General features: G+C 31.8%; 1 protein-coding gene across 7 annotated transcripts in view; it reads right to left on the bottom strand.

Annotated features, from left to right (window-relative positions):
- LOC145253848 (phospholipid-transporting ATPase IA-like) overlaps positions 1 to 20056 on the bottom strand; it is a 517619-nt gene that overhangs the window by 342270 nt on the left and 155293 nt on the right. For 3 of the 7 annotated variants that reach the window (XM_080112987.1, XM_080112989.1, XM_080112972.1), the window contains exon 2: positions 16906 to 16978. In XM_080112987.1, coding sequence (XP_079969113.1) covers positions 16906 to 16948 — 43 coding nt within the window. In that variant the 5' untranslated portion in view covers positions 16949 to 16978. Of the gene's footprint in view, positions 1 to 16905; positions 17135 to 20056 lie in introns of those variants that run through there. The other 4 variants (XM_080112982.1, XM_080112991.1, XM_080112980.1 and 1 more) reach the window with 2 other exon arrangements.

The following is a 20056-nucleotide window of genomic DNA, read 5'->3' as shown; positions in this document are numbered from 1 at the left end:
TAAAAGTGAAAATGTGTGTATGTATGTATGTTTGTTTGTATGTATGTATGTGTTTGTGTGTGTCCGCTAAAAACGTTCGACAGACAGAACAAAAATTCACAAACTCGGTATCATATTGAAGCTCCATCCTTCGCTCGAAAAATATCGAAAAATTGGTCAAAAAGGTTCATTTTTTCACCCCGAAATCAACAATTTTTGACAGGGGGGGGGGAGCAACAAAAACAGTGCTCTCGTGACGACAACCGGTTCTACGCATGCGTCAGATGACGTCATGACCTGATTTACTTTAAATAGTTGAAAAACTGACTAAATTTCATGTACGTCACATTAGCTCATTATCTAAACGTTTTGGGTTCGAATTGTAGTGTGAGATGTCTTTTTTTTTAAATTTAAATATTGAACCAGTGTTATTTAAGCCATTTTTCACGTAACGTTCGTTTTTCTGGGTTTTTTTTTTACTTCGCTTATCCACCCACGACCCCACACCCAAAAACACCCGGGTACCCACCGATTTTTTTTAATTTTAATATCGAAACAGGCTTATATAAGCCATTTTTCACGTGTTCGTTTTTCTGTTTTCTTTTTTCGATTTTTACATTTAACATTGTTCGTTTGCCTTATGTTAGTTTTTTTTGTGTTTTTATTTCAATGTTTTGATTACCCCCCCACCCCGCTTAAGTTTTAACGTTTTCTTTTTTTACTTCGCTTATAACAAACAAACCTGGTCATTGACCTCATTTGCTGAATAGCTATTGCTTACATCGTTGTCGTTCCGTGCGCGCACCTGTCAATTTGGTTCTTACTTAAATAAATTCAAACATCTTTCAGTAACTCATTCTGGCTGGCTTCGGGTTCGCCCCCCCCCCCGGTTTCTTTTTTATTTAACAGCACACACACCTCCAAACACCCGGGCAACGCCGGGTACCCCTGCTAGTTATATATAAAAGCGAAAATGTGTGTATGTATGTTCGCTTTTTGTGTATGTCCAAGAAAGGCTTTTTTCAGAGAAGCAGTCGGTCCGCTCACAACTTCTTAAAACCTTTTATATCAAATATAAATCATAATATCTCTGTATTAACAATGGAGGTCGCCTGTCTATTTAATTTGCTCGACTTCGGGAAGATAAATATTCAACAGTTTTTGCTTGCCGCATGTGGATTAGACTTTTTCGTATAATAAAAGCGACACTAATTCTGGCGGTATTTTTCTGGTGGCGATTGCCGGAAATGTCCGAAAGCAATCAGCTTTGATCAATGTGGAAATATTTTCCTTATATCAAACAATTGCTATTCAATTTGGACAAGGGGAGCTGGACTCCCTCTCCCACTACCAACATCTTGGGAAAATAAAAATAAAAAAAGCGTTCCCGTAGTAAATGAAATACTATCCCGCAGTCAAAGTTAACTTCATTAAGTCATTAAAACGTGCAATTGCCAAATCTAAGTAATTAAATAAATTCAAACGTGTTTCCGTTAGTATCTCTCGGTGGCCCAATGTTTAACGTTGCACGCTTTTTTTTCACACTTTAATTTCTAACTTTGCCTCAAGGGTTCGATCCTCATACTCACCTACTAAAACCTTTTTTTATTTTAAACCCCCCCCCCACCCCACTCCCGGAGTTTTGATTTACCCAAAACCACACCTCCAAACACCCAGGCAACGCCGGCGCGGGTACCCCCCGCTAGTCTATTTATAAAAGTGAACATGTCTCTGTGTGTGTACATTTCCCTACGCAATAACTTTGTCAATTTTAAGTCTACAGACTCGAAATTTGATATACAGGGTACTGAGATTTGGGAAAATCTGTGTAATTTGTTTTCGGCCAGAAATTTGACTATTAAGGGGTCAAAGTTCAATGATTTGACCTTTGAGAACTCTACCAAACTTCTCCGACAATTTTGGGTCTAAACACTTGAAATTGTAGATATAGGTTCCTTGGACATGGGTCTAACTTAATAACTCGATTTTAGCCCAAAACAATAAATTTTAAGGGGTCATAATATGGGTCAAAGTTAAAAAAAATTTGACCTCTGCGGTTTCTACCAAATTACTCAGACACTTTCTGGTCTAAACATTTAAAATTTTACATAAAGGGTATTCAGAGATAGGGCAAGCTTTTTAATCGGTTTGGGTCGAAAATTTGAGCTACAAATATATAAATCTATGTATGTATGTTTGCATGTCTGTCTAAAACTTTTGACAGAGGCGACGAATTTTCACAAGATCAGTATTGTTTGGAAGCTCAACCCTTCAGACGACAAATACCGAAAAATTGGCTAAAACATTAATTTCTTCATCCTCAACTGGGCACTTTTCTACAGGGAGGGGTTGCTTTTTTCGCCGATATTTTCGAAAGTCATCCCCTTTTCGATTGTCTAGCCTTAATTTAAACCTACGTCACTTCCGGTTTAGCAGTGGTTGTAACAGCAAAGACCATGTTTTTTTCACATTCTTTTCCTCCTTCGTGGTACGGATTTTTTTTTTTTTTTGCTCAACACACACCTCCAAACACCCGGGCAATGTCGGGTACCAATGCTAGTTTTTAATATAAAGGAATCTGTCATGTGAATCATTCGTGCATGTGCAGTCGTGAAACAGTTAACAAATAGATAAAATCCGATTACCCCCCCTCCCCACCAAGTACCAATTTTTCAATTTTGACCCCTTAGCAAGTTTTTTTCCGGATGAAATCCAATTAAAAATATCCACATATCTGAATACCCTATATACCTAATTTCAAACCTGTAGATCAAAAATTCATTGAGTATACAGGTTGAGAAATGTCTTCTCACACACATACACATTCTCACTTTTATAGATATACAAATAGATTAGGTGAAAGTACAGAATAGTTACAAAACATCCTCATGTTAAAAATACGTTTCTAAATGATAACGTTATTATTCCAGCACGGTAACTTCTCTGCCTAAGTATGGTAATGCTTATTTATGTTTGATAAAAGTCTAATTGAATCATTCGAAATATTTTTACTTGTTCTTTCATTAACTTGTGTATGACAGCCATTTTGATTATGATAAACGAAATTGTGTATTACGTGTAACAAACTTGGTATACGTTTAAAAAATGATCTAGTAGATGTGTTAGATGTATTTTTAGCAACGGAAAATATCCACAATTACGTTCTCAGATTTTTTTTGTCAAACAATGGCAGACTCTTAAATTAAGTCAAGGGTTATCTCCCTTGTTTGTCATACTGATTGGTTGCACAACTTTCCACATTAAAGCATACGATAAATTCTGTTTTTACTTGCCATTTTTCTACTGGATCATTTTTCGTAATTTTTGGAATTCATACTAATTTCGACATGACACGCAAGATAAGGTTTTCACCTGAAAACCAAAATTGTTGCTTGAATTAATTCACAGTAAATCTTATGAGAAATAATTTCTCACCCAGTCTAAGCCCCTAGCAGGCAAGAAACCACAAACAAATACAAGTTACCTCAAAATAGTCTTCTGATTTATTCGGTGAACAAGTGTTGCAAAACAAATTTATGCTAGCCAAAGGGTACAGGTATAAAATATCTTTCGATATGATAGTTCATTCTTCGTAAGTTCTCTTCACTGGTCTGGAAATGAAATGTCAACAGGTTCTGGTCCAGCCTGGAAGCTGTTAACGAATAATTTCATTCTCTCTGGGTTGAGAATGTAGTTGTCGGCAAATGATCATAATTGAAGAAAGACTCCAGACTGGAGCTTACAATAGTCGTATCTCCGGAACAGACACGAACGAAGTTTTTAGATGAAAAAATCTCGTCAACAAGACGAGTGTGTAATAATCATTATTACATACAATGCCTTAACTTAGGCGCAAGTCTTTCGAGACTGAAACAGTTAATATTCGCCCTTTCGTAGGCCGTGGTATTAGTCCCTCGTAAGACAAAATATGAAAGTCTCAAGACTCTCAATTGAAGAGAAAGTTATACAAGTTTATTTGCATGCCGACTCTGACTGGAACTGAAAGAGAAACAGGTTCAAAAGCTCGCAAAACTCGCTAGAGTGTGGGCGTTAAAATTAACCAATAGGAATGTTCGTTATAAAACAATATACAGCATGAATTAGCCAATCAAGCGACCTGATGCATTTGCAGAATTTCTAACAATCTCGTGTGTGTGAGTGAGAGAGAGAGAGAGAGAGAGAGAGAGAGAGAGAGAGAGAGAGAGAGAGAGAGAGAGAGAGAGAACTTTTACCTGCAATCAAAGCGACAAGTAGGAGAAGCAATGACTAATGTGTGATGCTGAAACTATAAGAAAACCCAGATAACAAATTATCAGTTGGCAAACTTTAAAACACCAAAGCAGGAAGTTTGCCAAAATGTTTTTGCTTTCATAGAAATTTCTCTTCACATCTTTGTTGAGACATTTTGTAAGCTATTTTCTGAACGCAGCCCCTGCCCCCTATCCACTAACCAGAAATAACGTCAACGCTATTATTCTACTAGACATGTGACTGACACACACACACACACACACACACACACACACTTTGACTTAACAACAGGTGGTCAAACAGCATTTCCTACCCCGTCGCCTGTTGATAGGGCTGCTTAACTGTAACATGTACATGTGCCATTAAAATGGTTCTCATTCATATTTCTGTAGTCACAAACACTTTTTTTTTTTTTAAGTATCTTTTAAGCACGAAATTGACATTCACCTAAAAATAGGAATACCCGTGCTTCGTAGCCCCACCTCCACCAATACGATATATATATATATATATACTAGCATGGGTGCCCGGCGTTGCCCGGGTGTTTGGAGGTGTATGCTGAGCAAAAAAAAGGGGGTAATTTTTTAAACTTTGACCCCTATTATGACCCCTTAAAATTTATTGTTGTGGGCTCAAATCAAGTTATTAAGTTAGATCCATGTCCACGGAAGCTATATCTAAAATTTCAAGTGTGTAGACCCAAAATTGTCGGAGAAGTTTGGTAGAGTTCTCAAAGCTCAAATCGTTGAACTTTGACCCCTTAATCGCCAAATTTCTGGCTAAAAACCGATCACATAGATTTTTCCAAATCTCAGTACCCTGTATATCAAATTTCGAGTCTGTAGACTAAAAATTGACAGAGTTATTTCGTAGGGAAATGTACACAGACACACACACACACACACACACACACACACTTTCACTTTTATAGATATATAGATTTAAAATTTGAGTCTGACAGAATGACAAAATTATATTGCAAACCGATATATTAAACAAACGAACTTCAAAGAGACAAATGGACACATAAGTAAAAACAATTTGTATTAGAAAACATTTATTATTCCACGTCTTTTTTTTACAGACCTGACGACTGAGGTTCGCTCCTGATAAAAATTGTTTTTTATAGTCTTAATTTTGACTTCCTTTTTCATAAAAAACTAAAAAAAATCAAGAAAGAAAAGAAATTTAATTTTATTTTTTCATTAATTTCTTTCTGTGCAAAGCAATTCTTTCAAACTTACTCTGTTTCCAAAATGTTTTTATTTTATTCCCCTCCCCCTTCATTCATTTTCCTCCGCATCCTGGCAAGTATTAAAATAAACCATTTATAATATTTATTTATGGATTTATTTACTTATCATTTCTTTTGTATCGGTAAATGAATTCCATTTAAAAAAAACTGTAAAAGTCACGTTAAAGGTGATTAAGTTTGAAAGTAAGTAAAAATTTACCCTTTTTACTTTTATACGATTTCTGATCACTTTGAAAAAGGTGTGTGTGTGTTTTAAAAATGTTTTTTAACTGCTATAATCTCATTTATATATATATATATATATATATATATATATATATATATATATATATATATATATATATATATATATATATATATATAACAACGTGAGTATTCATATCGTGGGTTTGTATTACTGTACACATAGATTCGAAAAAATAGTCAAAAACAAATATATAAATAAATGTTATCAAAGGCAAGATAAGTTACTTTTCTACCTAACTGGATATATTTTTTGTGTTTTTATTCAATGTAATATATTTATTCAGCTCGAAAAACATACAGTGTTTACCGATGTGTTGGAAAATTCAAGATGGCGTCTCACACCCTCTTTAACACCGTAAGTTTGGGAAAAGGTGTTATAAATAAAAAACTATACAAAATACTATTAAAAACCCGCCGAATATATGTCAACCTATGTCACGGTAACATATATTGAGCGAGTTTTTAACAGTATTTTAACAGGCCACATCGTAAAAACTGACCCATTAATTTTCCTGAAGTAAAAACTATATAGTTTTTAAACTTTTAAAACTGTACATTATAAAAAGAAAACTGTTCGAGTGATTTTTTTTTTTACATGGGTGTCACTCAAGGATAAGGGTTAATAGGTATACATTAGTCATTGTGATTTTAGCATAGTAAACAGTGGGAATTTTGTAACTTGGATTACTTGAAAAAGAAAACTGTTCGAATGATTGAAAATGAAAACAAAATAACAATGTAAATATATTGATAAGAAAAAAACAAAAACAAACGAAGTTTCCGTTTCAGGAACCCGAGTTTAATTTTATGTCGTAATCATTCAACTCGTTAGCGGTTTTATTCAGCGATTAGGGATAACCATACGACATATCTAATTACCAAAGCGATTTTTTTTAAATTTTTTTTTTTATTAAAACTAAACCTGTTTAGTTTTAATGAACCAATTTTTTTAAATCCAACACTTTAGTTATTTTGAGAGCGTGCAACTGCACCCGAAAGGTTGATTAGGAAACTCCAAATCCTTTTATGACTCGAAAAAAAAAAAAAAAGGGCTTTTTATCGGCTTAAATGATAAACTAATGTTAAATATTAGTATTTAATATAATGAGATATCAATCTACACAATTTGCCATCGATTCTGAAATAAAATGAAATCCTGACATTGTGATCATTTTTGCAGGTGTTATGTGCCAAATATTGAAATAAGAATGTTTAAATTCAATTATTGTAATTTAAGTCTTAAATTTTAAAGTCGATTTTATTTATAAAATATCTTTTTAGAAATCAATCTCAAAAACAATCTGAACAATAAATCTTTTTTGTTATGGCTAAGTTTTTGTCAAGGGTAGAAATTATAATAGACAAGTATTCATCCATGATGACATTTTACCGATTTCCTGGTTTACAGGTATTCTTGCTAAATTTCTTCGAAAGAATAGTTTAACATTCTGTAAAAGTACCTTCCGTTTTTTTGTACTTCTGCAGAGAAGGTAAAAAACCGATAAAAACTGGATATATTTTTCGTGTTTTTATTCAATTTAACATGTTTATTCAGCGCGAAAAGAATATAGTGTTTACCGATGTGTTGGAAAATTCAAGATGGCGTCTCACACATTCTTTAACACCGTAAGTTTGGGAAAAGGTGTTATAAATAAAAAACTATACAAAATACTATTAAAAACCCGCCGAATATATGTCAACCTATGTCACGGTAACATATATTGAGCGAGTTTTTAACAGTATTTTAACCGGTTTTTTATTTATTACACCTTTTTCCAAACTTACCGTGTTAAAGAGAGAATCGGCCGCCATCTTGAATTTTTCAATACATCGGTAAACACTGTATGCTTTTCGAGCTGAATAAACATGTTAAATTGAATAAAAACACGAAAAATATATCCAGTTTGGTAGAAAAGTAATTTATCTTGCCTTTGATAACATTTATTTGTTATATATTTGTTTTTTGGCAACTTATTCGAATCTATGTGTACAGTAATACAAACCCGAAATAAATTTAAGACCACGAGTGAAATGAGAAAATGAAGAAAATCACATTTACTGTGTAGTCAGCGGGTTTGGTTGCCATAACAACGTGACGGTAGTGAACGTGTGTGTGTGCGTGTGTGCGGGTTTCGTGTAGTTTAGTTTGGTATAATAGTTTCGTATTTTTTTAATTTGTAAATAAGAAGTTATTAAAAAATTACACCCTTCCAAGATGGACAATAAATAAAGCCATAATATTTTATGGTAAAGGTAAGAGCGTAGAAACGATTGTTTTTTAGGAGATGTGATTATTGGATTAACCAATCAGAAATCGTCTGTGGCACACACATCTCTGTTTTTATAGATATATAGAAGAAGATATAGATATAGATAGATAGATAGATATAGATAGATAGATAGATATATATATATATGATTAGTTTGGGAGGGGGGGGAAATCCAGCAGAGTGCTCAATTAAAAGGAAAATCCGAAGATATCCGAAAATTAAGAGCGTATTTATATTTTCTATACAGAAAGTTGTTAGATGAGATAAGTCATTGGTACCGTCGGTTTCAAGACCGATAATTAGGACCGTTTTAGATATCAATATCAAGTTCTATGCAGACTATACTCAGGAGATGAGTATTGGCTGAAGAGAATTGGTATGGATATCTAAAACGGCCCTAATTATCGGGCTTGAAACCGAAGGTACCAATGAATGACTTATCTAACAACTATGGGACGATTCTTGGCCTTCGGAATAAGATCAAAGTGTAGTATCTTCAGATGTTGCACTTCAATTTCTTGTTCTCTGTCAGTGGAGGAGAAATCCTTCACTACTGAGACAATTTTTTTTTGTTCCTTTTCTCCACATTAAAATACGACCCTGGTGTCTAACTCTGTCCCGTGGGGAGGCATTGTAAATAGGAACAACTATGGGGCGATTCCAATATTTTTCCGATTCCGACACAATTACCGATTCTTTAGAAATATCTAAATATTAAACTAAAGAGTTATTATTTTCCTCCGTCCATCGTAAACAGGTGTTCAGATCTTTTTCTCAAACGTAAAAATACACTTGTAGGCGAAGATTTATAGATTTTAGTTTTATTGTAATTTGAAATTAAAATTTATTTTATCATTACTACGAGTAGTGGAAGATTTTGCTTTCAACAAAATCAAATAAATAAAACAATTAAAAGAATCGTTTTGGCATCAGAAAAAGAAGCAGAAAAAGTTCCGATTTTCCCGATCTGATTAATAATCTATATTACTGTTGGGACGATGGAGGTATAAGAAAAATTTGTGCCTATTTTCCGATGCCAAATGGCATAGTTTTTATTTGTTTGTTTTTGGTTAAAACTTAATTTTTTATGGCTCGTATTAAATGAAGTGATAAATATTTATTAATTTTAAACTGCCAATAAAACTTAAAGCTATTATCTCCATGAGATACGTTTAGAAAATTATATATAATCATATTTCACGAGTTTTGCTGTACCCCCCCCCCAAAAAAAAAACTATATTTCGATATTTAAAAGAATCGGAATCAGGAAAAATATTGGAATCGTCTCATCATCACTAATATGAGAGAGAGAAAGAGAGAGAGAGAGAGAGAGAAAGAAAGAAAGGAGAAGAAACGGATAAACAGAAATTGGTAATAGAGTCACTGCTTTACCAACTGAGCCAACGAACACACTACTAGAAATAGAATAAATTATATGGTTTTTAAATTTTTCATTTATTTACATTTTTATAATACTGATAACCGAGAAAAATCGATTTTTTTATGGAAGAGTATTTCTTTACGCGAACCATAATTTTGTGCACTAAATAATACGGATAATGTCCAAGATTAGTGCTCGGAAAAAAAAATCAAGCTACCTGAAGTGCGTTGATTATAGAACGGAACGGAGTCAAGATACGGAGAACGAAACCATATATTTATTTTAAGACATTAGTTTTAACAAATCTTATGTTATCACGACACAAAAAAAAATAACATAAACAAAAAATACTTCTTGTATTATCAAATAATAAAACAAATATTTTATTTTAAAAATTGATTTAGTTTTAATACTTGTTTTACGACGAAACAAAAAAATATATAAATCATATGGTAAATGTGTAGTTTAGCAGCGTAACTTATTTGACAGACAAAAAATTATAAAAACTATTTATTTTTATATAAAACACATTAGACCCAAAGGCTAAAATAAAACCAGAAAAAAAATTCATTTTTATTAAACTAAATGTACGACATTCGAGGAAGCCGTATTGCTTTTAAAATTTGGCCTTTCTAAAGTTTAACAGACTGGCCTTTTTTTTTTTTTTTTACGCTCTCATTACAAGAAAATATGATAGCCAAAAACATGGTTCTATTAAAGAACGTAAAAAGACAAAATTTGGCCTTAAAAAGGTCCATCTGTTAAACCTTAAGGCCACATAGCCAACTGGCGGCCTCGAATGTCGTAATTTTAATAAAAATGATGAAAAAAAAAATAATAAAAATGAACTTTTTTTTTTCTTGTTTTCAGCCTTTGGGTCTAATAATGTGTTTTATATAAAATAAATATTTTTTTTATAATTTTTTGTCTGCCAAATAATTTACGCCGCTAACTACACTATTATATATATTATATATTATAAAGTTTTATATATATATATAGTCTCTCTTTAATATATTTTTGTTTTGTTTTAAAAAAATATTTGTTTTATTATTTGATAATACAAGAAGTTTTTTTTTTTGTTTTTTTTTAATATCATTTTTTGTTTCGTGATAATACAAGTGTCAAAACTAAAGTAATTAAAAAAAAATATATATATGGTTTTGTCTTGACGCCAGACTCCGTTCTATTCCATATCCACTTCCGGTAACTTGATTTTTCCGAGCACTGATTTTGGACATTACCATAATAAGTTAGAGTTATTTCCCTTCTCAATTTATAGCGGTCATAAAGTTACCATAACGTACTATTTTAATTATTTTTTTTTTTTTACTGAAGTAGGTTTGGGTGGGGTGCAATAGAAATCTTTCCGGAATCCATTTCACAAATAAATCATTAAGATATTATGGAATTTTTTTTTAAATTTAAATTAGGGTTGCAGATTTTGGTGGTATAAGGCCCGACCGACAACTAGGATTTCATTCATTTCGACCCAGACTCCTGAAAGTTAAAAATATATGAACGACTCTTTGTTTAAAGTCTTATAATATTCAAACTCGTTAAACTGATCCTTTCGGAGAGTAAACAAACTTCGACTGCTTCGAAAAGCTCCGACTCCGCAACTCTGGTTGAGATGCAGCCGACATTTGACAAATGTTTTCCTTAAATGTATCCTAAGCTTTAAAATGAATGCTAAATAAATAAATTGAAATTACGGAGGAGGGTGGATCTAAACACTAAAACAATTATTACCTAGCCTTTTGTGTAGGCTTTATTTATTTATAATTGGAAGAGGGCAGAGGGCATCTGCCTTTTTAATATGAAACCCCGAACAACTTGTTACGCTTCTACTTAATATATATGTAGATGTATGTACACAGTTTTAAACGACGCTTCTTGTAAAACATATGGAAATGAAAACAACAACAACAACAACAAACCAGCAGTTGCAACTGCAGCTTCCCGCTCTTCATCAATTAGATCATTTGAATCCGAGGATGGAGAATAATCGAAGAGAACAATTGTTCATGTGTGTAGCGTAAATGGCTGTTGCCAGGAGCTTAACGTCAGAAAGCCAACATCGACATTTAAGCCAACACACACGCACAAAACAGCAAGTGCACCTACATTTAAAAGCTGTATATACATATTTATTCGAGTTAATTAGCATCATTTTAACATTAGTCGTTCTCATACAGAGGTGGGGGTAAACAAACAAGTAAAAAAATTTTAACAAATAAGTAAACCTTTATATTATCAAAATTATAAAACAATTTCGCGTGCGTTGCTGCCGTTGCTTGTTGCGACTAGAGGAATTATTTATTTATTTACTATTAATCAAATATATTGAAAAAAAAAATGCGATTTTTTTTTTTGCAGTCTTATAAAAAAAACGAAATAAAATCAAGCACAACACATTTCGGTTTCTTCGTAAACAAGTCAGCCATTTTGAAAGTCTAGTTGGAAAAAAAATTCCTTCGTGACCCTTCAAAATTTGAAAGCATTTAAACTGTTGAATATACAGTAATTTCTGGTTTATTAGCAAGTCCTCGCGTATTAAAAGATTGAAAGTTTTGGAAGGTATTGAAATTGAAATGTTTTTATAGAGATTGAAAATACATCTACAAAATTAGTTTATTATTATTATTATTATTATTATTATTATTATTATTATGCTTTTTTCACACCAAACAAGGCAGTGTCACTTAGGTGTAAGGGGCTACTATTGGGACAAAATTTGAAGGGATACTACGTAGGGAGTTGGGCAGCAAAATGTCTTTTCACATTACACTTGAAATTCTGTATGTCAGTGCAGTCAAGAGAGCAGGGGCCCGGGAGGGAATTCTAAAGTCTAGCAGTTCGAGGGAAGAAATTAGTTGAGTAGCAGGCTTTCTAGGGATCTATAGTGTAGAGGGGTGGGATTTTGCTGCTTGTCAGGTTAGTCGGGGGTATTTATGTCGAGGGGGTATAAAGGCTTGAAGGTTGCCGGGCACTTTCCATCAAAATACTTGTAAAAATAGGCACAAAAGGGTGCAACATTTCGTCGATGGGACAGAGGCTGGAGTTTGGCTGACAGTGTGGGACCTATTAAGTTGGCGACTCTTTTTGTGACCCTGTCTAGTACTAGCCCAAATGCGGCAACAATGTGTGAGCGAATGGACCATTCGCCGAATGGTGGCCTTGGAGAGGTACAGACTCTCAAGCGTAACTTTCTAGCACGGTAGAGAGAGCCCTCTTCTTAGCAGCAACCTTGGCAATACCCTCAATGTATTTTTTTTAATTCATGTTCCATGTGAACATTAAGCCGAGGAGTTTGAACAGAGAGCTTTTTTACGTTATAATTATTTTGAAACAATTTAGTTCAATGAATGGTTTAAGTACCAAACGATATCGCAATAATTACATTTGTGTTTTCAAAATTCTATTTAAAAAATGTGAAACAAAAACAAGCGTAAAAAGACCCTCGGGCAACGCCGGATATGTCGAACTAGTTAATAATAAAGTAATTGTGTATTAAAAATAAAATTATGTTAAATAACTGGTTGGGGGGGGGGGCAAGTACGGTCGTCGTATTTGCAAAATACATTTTATTCGTTTGAAACTAAAATCTATTTCTCATCTATAAAATTAGTAAAATTGTGTTGCTTTTTTCAGTCTTTAAACTATCAAAATAATTCAAAATTTCATTTTTTTTTTTTTTTTTCGCTGATTCATGAGTACTGATATTTTGAATTATTCGGACAAACCACGATGAAAATAATGAACAATAATACAAATTATAATTTAACGGCTTTGAAAATCAAATGGAACTATAAAAGTGTTTGGATGGATTTAAATCAAATTTTGGTGCTTACGCAGAGAAGGTACCGTGCTATTTTTTTTTATAAATAGTATTTTTTAAGTTTTAAAGTATCTTTTGTTTATCAAATTGTTATGTGAAAGTACAGAATAGTTACAAAACACTAACGTTATTATTTCAGTACAGTGCTTTCTGCATAAGTATCCAATTTTGAAAACATTTATTTTAATCCTTTCTGTGGAGTCCTAAAAGAAGAAACCCCATGAATATTTTATGATAAATAGTTCGAAAGTCAATTTTCAAGTGAAACTTTATCCATATGGTCAATAATCACGTGGAGATGGCTAGCTCTGGAAATCGAATTTGAAAGATTTAAAAAAGAAAAGAAAAAAAAAAGAAAAAAATATTATTTAATTATATTTTCTTATTGTTAAACACTTAAAATATTGTCATCAAATATTAAATAGCAAACATAAAAGTTAAAATTAATAAGACACCGAGTATTTTGCAAAGGATTCCTAAAACAGCTTGTTTACTTCAAACTGTCAAAAAAAAAAGCTCAGCTTAAAAGTAAGTCAACTTTCACTTTTGGTGAACGCAAAATTGTTTTGTTTTGATAAAATTAAAACGGAAGTTGCGAACTTGAAATGCGATTGACTTGCGATTTTATGTCCTGACAGATTCCTTTATTTTTTTTTCCTCACCATATTTTAAAATAATATAAAGCATTGTTGTAATAAAAAAAAAATGGGTTTGTTTTTCTGTACACAGATTCGAAAAAGTTGTCGCAAAACAAATATAGAACAAATAAATGTTATCAAAGGCAAGTTACTTTTCTGCCCAACTAGATGTTTTTAGTGTTTATATTTAATGTAACATGTTTATTCAGCTCGAAAAACATACAGTGTTTACCGATGTATTCGAAAATTCAAAATGGCGGTGGACTCGCTCTTCGAGACGATAAGTTTGGGAAAAGGAGTTATAAATAAATAAAAAATAAATAAAAAACAGTCAAAATACTGTCAAAAACCCACCGAATATATGTCAGCCTATGTCACGGTAAGATATATTGAGCGAGTTTTTAACAGTATTTTGTCTGGTTTTTTTTTGGGGGGGGGGTTTAATTTATAACTCCTTTTCCCACACTTACCGCCGCAAAGAGAGAGTCGGCTGCCATTTTAAATTTTCCAATACATCGGTATGTTTTTCGAGCTGAATAAACATGTTACATTAAATATAAACACTAAAAACATATCCAATTTGGTAGAAAAGTAACTTATCTTGCCTTTGATAACATTTATTTGTTCTATATTTGTTTTGTGACAACTTTTTCGAATCTATGTGTACCGTAAAACAAACCCCTCAAAAAAATCACTCACTACCAATAAAGTTACGTTCATTTCTTAAAGTATTCTCTTTAATTGTAAGTGCTTCTACAGAATTTGAACCGAACGAGACAGAATTTTGCCGAACTAAGCTTAAAACTTAATTTAGTGTTTTTGTTTGTTTTTTGTTTTTTTAAAGTTCGGTTTAAGTTCTATACACGTGCCAAAACCAAATTAAATATAAAATAAATTTTAAATCTGTACGTATTCATAAATTTAGAATACTTGAATGTCAGAACTTTCAGGGTATTATTATACAAACACCGTGACAGCGTTAGGGTTAGGATTAGGGTTAGGGTTAGGGTTTAGGGTTAGGGTTAGGGTTAGGGGTAGGGTTAATTCGCTGTCACGGTGTTTGTATAGTTTTACCACTTTCAGTGCATTTGCAATCAATAAAATGTGAATTATTAAAAAAGAAAGAAAGAAAATGAACTTGCCAGTTCTTTAAGGACAAGAAGTCACGACTCGACATGTGTTTAATGAGAATGATTTTAATAGTACAACAAAAAGGTTGTATTTCCCCCCTCCCCAAGAAAAGCAAAACAATAACGGAGTGCAAATTAACCGTGTACGACGATAGTACCAACTCTAGCCATCCATGACTGATTTCCATTAATATTACTGTCGATTAATAAATTTTGTTCGGCAGGGGAAATTATTACTGAAAATTAAAAAATGGATTTTTTTTCCTGTAGCCAAGAAAACGATAACATTATTGGCGTAACTTAAATAATATTTTTAAAGTCAATCAGGATATATTTTAGCGCACATATATGTGCGCTAAAATATATTATTTATTGCATTTTTCCCAGAGAACTTTTAAAAATCGCACAGTTGAACCAAGAAAACAACGCGATAGTTCAGTTAATTTAACTTTTTTCAATTTTCTTATTAGTTTGTTCGATACTAGTGCAAGTGCACTTATTGATCCGTGCTGAAATAATAGCGTTATTATTTAGAAAGCCATTCTTAACATGGGGAGGGGAGGGTCTTTTGTACTTATTCTGTACTTTAACCTTACAATTTAATAAGAAAAAACAAAAAACTTTAATTAAGCTTGAAAATACTATTTAAAAAAATAGCGCGGATCAATAAGTGCACTCACTGCACTTACTGCATTAGCGCCGTTTGTTCAAGCTGGGTATGAGGCATCCTACCGGATGGATGCCAAATATTCACCCGCTATCGTATATATTCTAACCGAGAGATCTTTTTTTTAAGATTCTGACCGTCCCTTTAAGTGCGATTGTTTGAATCTTACTTGCACTTGGTTCACCGGGTATATTTACCAGATAGTTAACACAATGTCTCCACATAGATGTCTATGTACTTGTAATCGCGCCCAATTCCAGCAGCGTTAGACATGAGGTTGGTTGAATTAAACCGCCCCCCCCCCCTCACTAAAAAGGGAGATTCAGGATGGTTGCGAAATTTGCTAAGACTGGGCCCGTCGACATTCCCCAGCGGAGGCGCATCAGGCGACTGACAATAAATCATTCTCTACTCCAAGAGAGAAGATAGTGCCTAGAAGGATGTCCTCCTGGAGCCGAACCTAAATATACGCACTCTTGTATAATAAGCCCAAGGGTCTATGATGCCAGCGTCTATGTTGTACGAATAATACTCGGGTGTTATTGACGCTAAAAATAAATGATATTGAAAACAAGTTAAACAGCATATTTACTTTCTAGATTCTCACCATTCTTTCAAACTAAGAACAACGACGAAATGTATACATGGGAAATATTCTTAATTTTTTTTTTTTAGGAAATTTAATTCTGTTAAAAAAAACTAGAACAATTAAAATGTATACAATGAAAAAGTTCAAAGAGAATGTATCAAGGGAAGCCGACAGATGAGAAAATCGGTGTATTTCTTAACAGGGTTTTTTAATATCATTTTTTTTTTTTTTTAATTATTTTTGTAAATAATGTTTGTGAATAAAGCAGGATGTATTTTTCGGTCACTGGACGATTTACCAAAATTTGGAGTAATTTCTTCGTGAATGAGGATAGAATTCGGTGCGTGTAATAATTGTACATCTGTCAAATGTTAGTGTCGAAAAGAAAAGAGAAACTGGCTTCGTTTTTTTTTTAATTGGATTTCCGTGGCAACTAGATACGTTTTTAGTTGAGATAACGGACAGAAAAAGGCTTGCACATTTCGTATGAGAAATTATAAGATAACAAAGTATTGCTTGCAAGATGGACGGAAAGACGTCAGACTTTATCCTAACACAAACTAAACTGCAATGCAAATATACACAATGCATGTTCTCCTTGATAGGAAATACAAAAAAAAAAGGCGAGAATGAAAAAGAAAGAAATGAATTTACTTACCGTCTAGACGTCCCAAGTCAGAATAGTCAGGTCGTGTGGACATTGTTCATGGAGCTGGTTTTGCAAGTAGATCCTATAAATCAAAAAGAGACAACATAAGAAGAAAAATCAGTCTCTCTTTGCCGTAGTTGGCTATTCATACCTCAGCGCCATTGCTATGAGGATCGTGAGCCTCGCTCTGGTGCTGACTTGTACTCATACATTTCATTGAGCTACCAACTGCACACACGCACGCAGCATAGGGAGGGAGACGCGACAAAGACGGGGGGTGGGCGAAAGAGAGAGAGAGAGAGAGAGAGAGAGAGAGAACGTACAACACAATACATTCGCTTAAAATTGACAACCACACTTTGCAGCAGCAGTTGATTGCAGGAGAATATACACCATCATAAGTATAAACACGGTATTATTAAAGGTTTAATGCAGCGTTTGGACAAGCATTAACAAACAACAAAAAAGTTAATTTCTAAATTAAAATGATTAACCCACATTGAACATCAGTTGATCGATGAAATAGATGCTGGGGAAAAAATAAACAAACAAAACATTTGAATTTTAAATTAATTGCATTAAATAGTGACCGATTATGTAAACGTTACTCGTTAATTATCAAAATTATTTGTTTGCTTTTTTTTTTTTTAACTATTGACAATATTGAAGATATCATTCGGACATTTCGTTTGGACAATTGATATCCAGTTTTGACCACATCTACAAGGAACTCCTAAATAATTTTGCAGTCATGCATGAACAGTCTTTGACAATAACATTCAACTTTTATATAATTTAAAAATAGAAAATAAAACATTTTTAAAATATAAACATTTTTTAAAATCTCTGATTTATTTTTATTTTTTAAGTTTTACGAATGAATTTTAACAATAATAATCACGAATCAAAAATGAAAATACATTTATTTCTCTTTTTATTTTCTTTTTAAAATTTTTAAAACTTAAAAAGAAAAGTTCTCCACACTTCATTTTATTTATTTCCGTTTTGGGAAATTCTAATGCTAGTTTTTTTTTTTTTAAAAAAAAAGAAAGAAAAGAAAACTTTACTATTCATTATTACTTATTTTATTAAAAGTATGTTAATACAAAAAAAGATATAACATTTTTTAAAAAAAATGTTTATAGCAGGTTTCATTGTGCACGTGAAACAGAAACACTGAAATGAAAAGTAGGCCGGAAAAATATAGTTGCCATCTTTATAAACAAATCCAGAAACAGACTAACGGTAACTCAAGTTAATAATTCTGTCCATTAGTAGAAAATTTATGAATTTAAAAAAAATAATGACTTTAAAAAATAATGAATTAAAAAAAAATAATGGCTTTAAAAAAATAATGAATTTAACGTATCGTTTTCTTAGTTGGCCTCTTTCTGAAAGATGACGACTATATTTTTTCAGACGACATTTCAAAGTAAAAACGTAAAAAAAAAAAAAGAAAAGAAAAAGTTGCTTGGGAATAATGGCCAAATCATGCTGAAAACAATTTCATTAAATAATGTACATGATTGAAATAGGAATTAACCAAAGTTATCCAAAAATCAAAACCAGGTGTAAATTAATTATTTTAATGAGTGAACCCCTCCCCCCCCCCAAAAAAAAAACGAACTGGCAGATGGTTTTATTTCCAATCCAACACCAGCAATAGTATAATGACTATGGCTCAGTGGTTAATGACACAGACTGACAACTTGAGTGTGCTAAGTACGAATCTAGTTCGTTCCATAGAAACACTTTTACTGAGGGACGTTGGCAACTTTTACGTGGCCCCTCGTAATCGATATCTTTTTAGTAAGAATTCTTAATAGAAAGATATCGGGGAATCGAATGCCAACACTATCATCATGAATGATACACAACAACAAGAATGGGTTCATAAACTTTTTCAAATATACACCAGCAAAGTTTTAAGTAAAGAGATTAGTTAAGTGTAGTGAGATCAAGATGCAATTCGAACGAATGCCAAAATACGACTGGCTTGAATAGCCACCCTTTTTCTTTGTTTTGTGTGTGTGTTTTTTTTTTGTTTTTTTTTTACTTGGGATATGATCTCCTCTTCACTTCAAAAAGCAAGTTAAGAGTTTTCACAGAAAAGTGTTAATTCAATATTTTCCAACCAATGAAAATTGTTTTAGTGCATTGATTATTCTCTACTTCTAATTAATAGTAGCAGTTATTATTCCCAGTGATAATGGATTAAACAGAGTTGAGAGGGAAAATATAAAAAAATTTCAAGATCTTATGTACCACATGAAAAGAAAGTGGAATTGTAGGAAGATCTCCATAATTCCAGTAATTATAAGAGCAACCGGACTCATGAAAAAGAATTTAAAAAACTACCTGGTAAATATACCTGGTGAACTAAGTGCAAGAACGATACAAACAGTTGATATGATGATATGATATGCATATATATGATATGATATGATATACATATATATATGATATGATATACATATATATATGATATACATATATATATATATATATATATATATATATATATATATATATATATATATGATATACATATATGATATACATATATATATGAAATACATATATATATATATATATATATATATATATATATATATATATATATACATATATGATATACATATATATATGAAATACATATATGATATGATATACATATATAATATGATATACATATATATAGGATATGATATATATATATGACATGATATGATATATATATATATGATATGATATATATGGTATATATATATGATAGATATGATATATATATGATATATATATATATATATATATATATGATATGATATGATATACATATATATGATATGATATGATATACATATATATAGGATATGATATATATATATATATATGATATGATATACATATATATAGGATATGATATATATATATGATATTATATATATATGATATATATATATGATATATATATATATGATATATATATATATGATATGATATATATATGATATATATATATGATATATATATGATATATATATATGATATATATATGATATATATATATGATATATATATGATATATATATATGATATATATATGATATATATATATATGATATATATACGATATATATATGATATATATATGATATAT

This window comes from Euprymna scolopes, chromosome 3 (genome assembly GCF_053919585.1).
Source record: "Euprymna scolopes isolate OS-2025 chromosome 3, ASM5391958v1, whole genome shotgun sequence".
NCBI classification, from domain to species: Eukaryota; Metazoa; Mollusca; class Cephalopoda; order Sepiida; family Sepiolidae; genus Euprymna; species Euprymna scolopes.
Note: the sequence above shows the minus strand (reverse complement) of the source record. Positions and strands in the feature narration are given on the sequence as shown.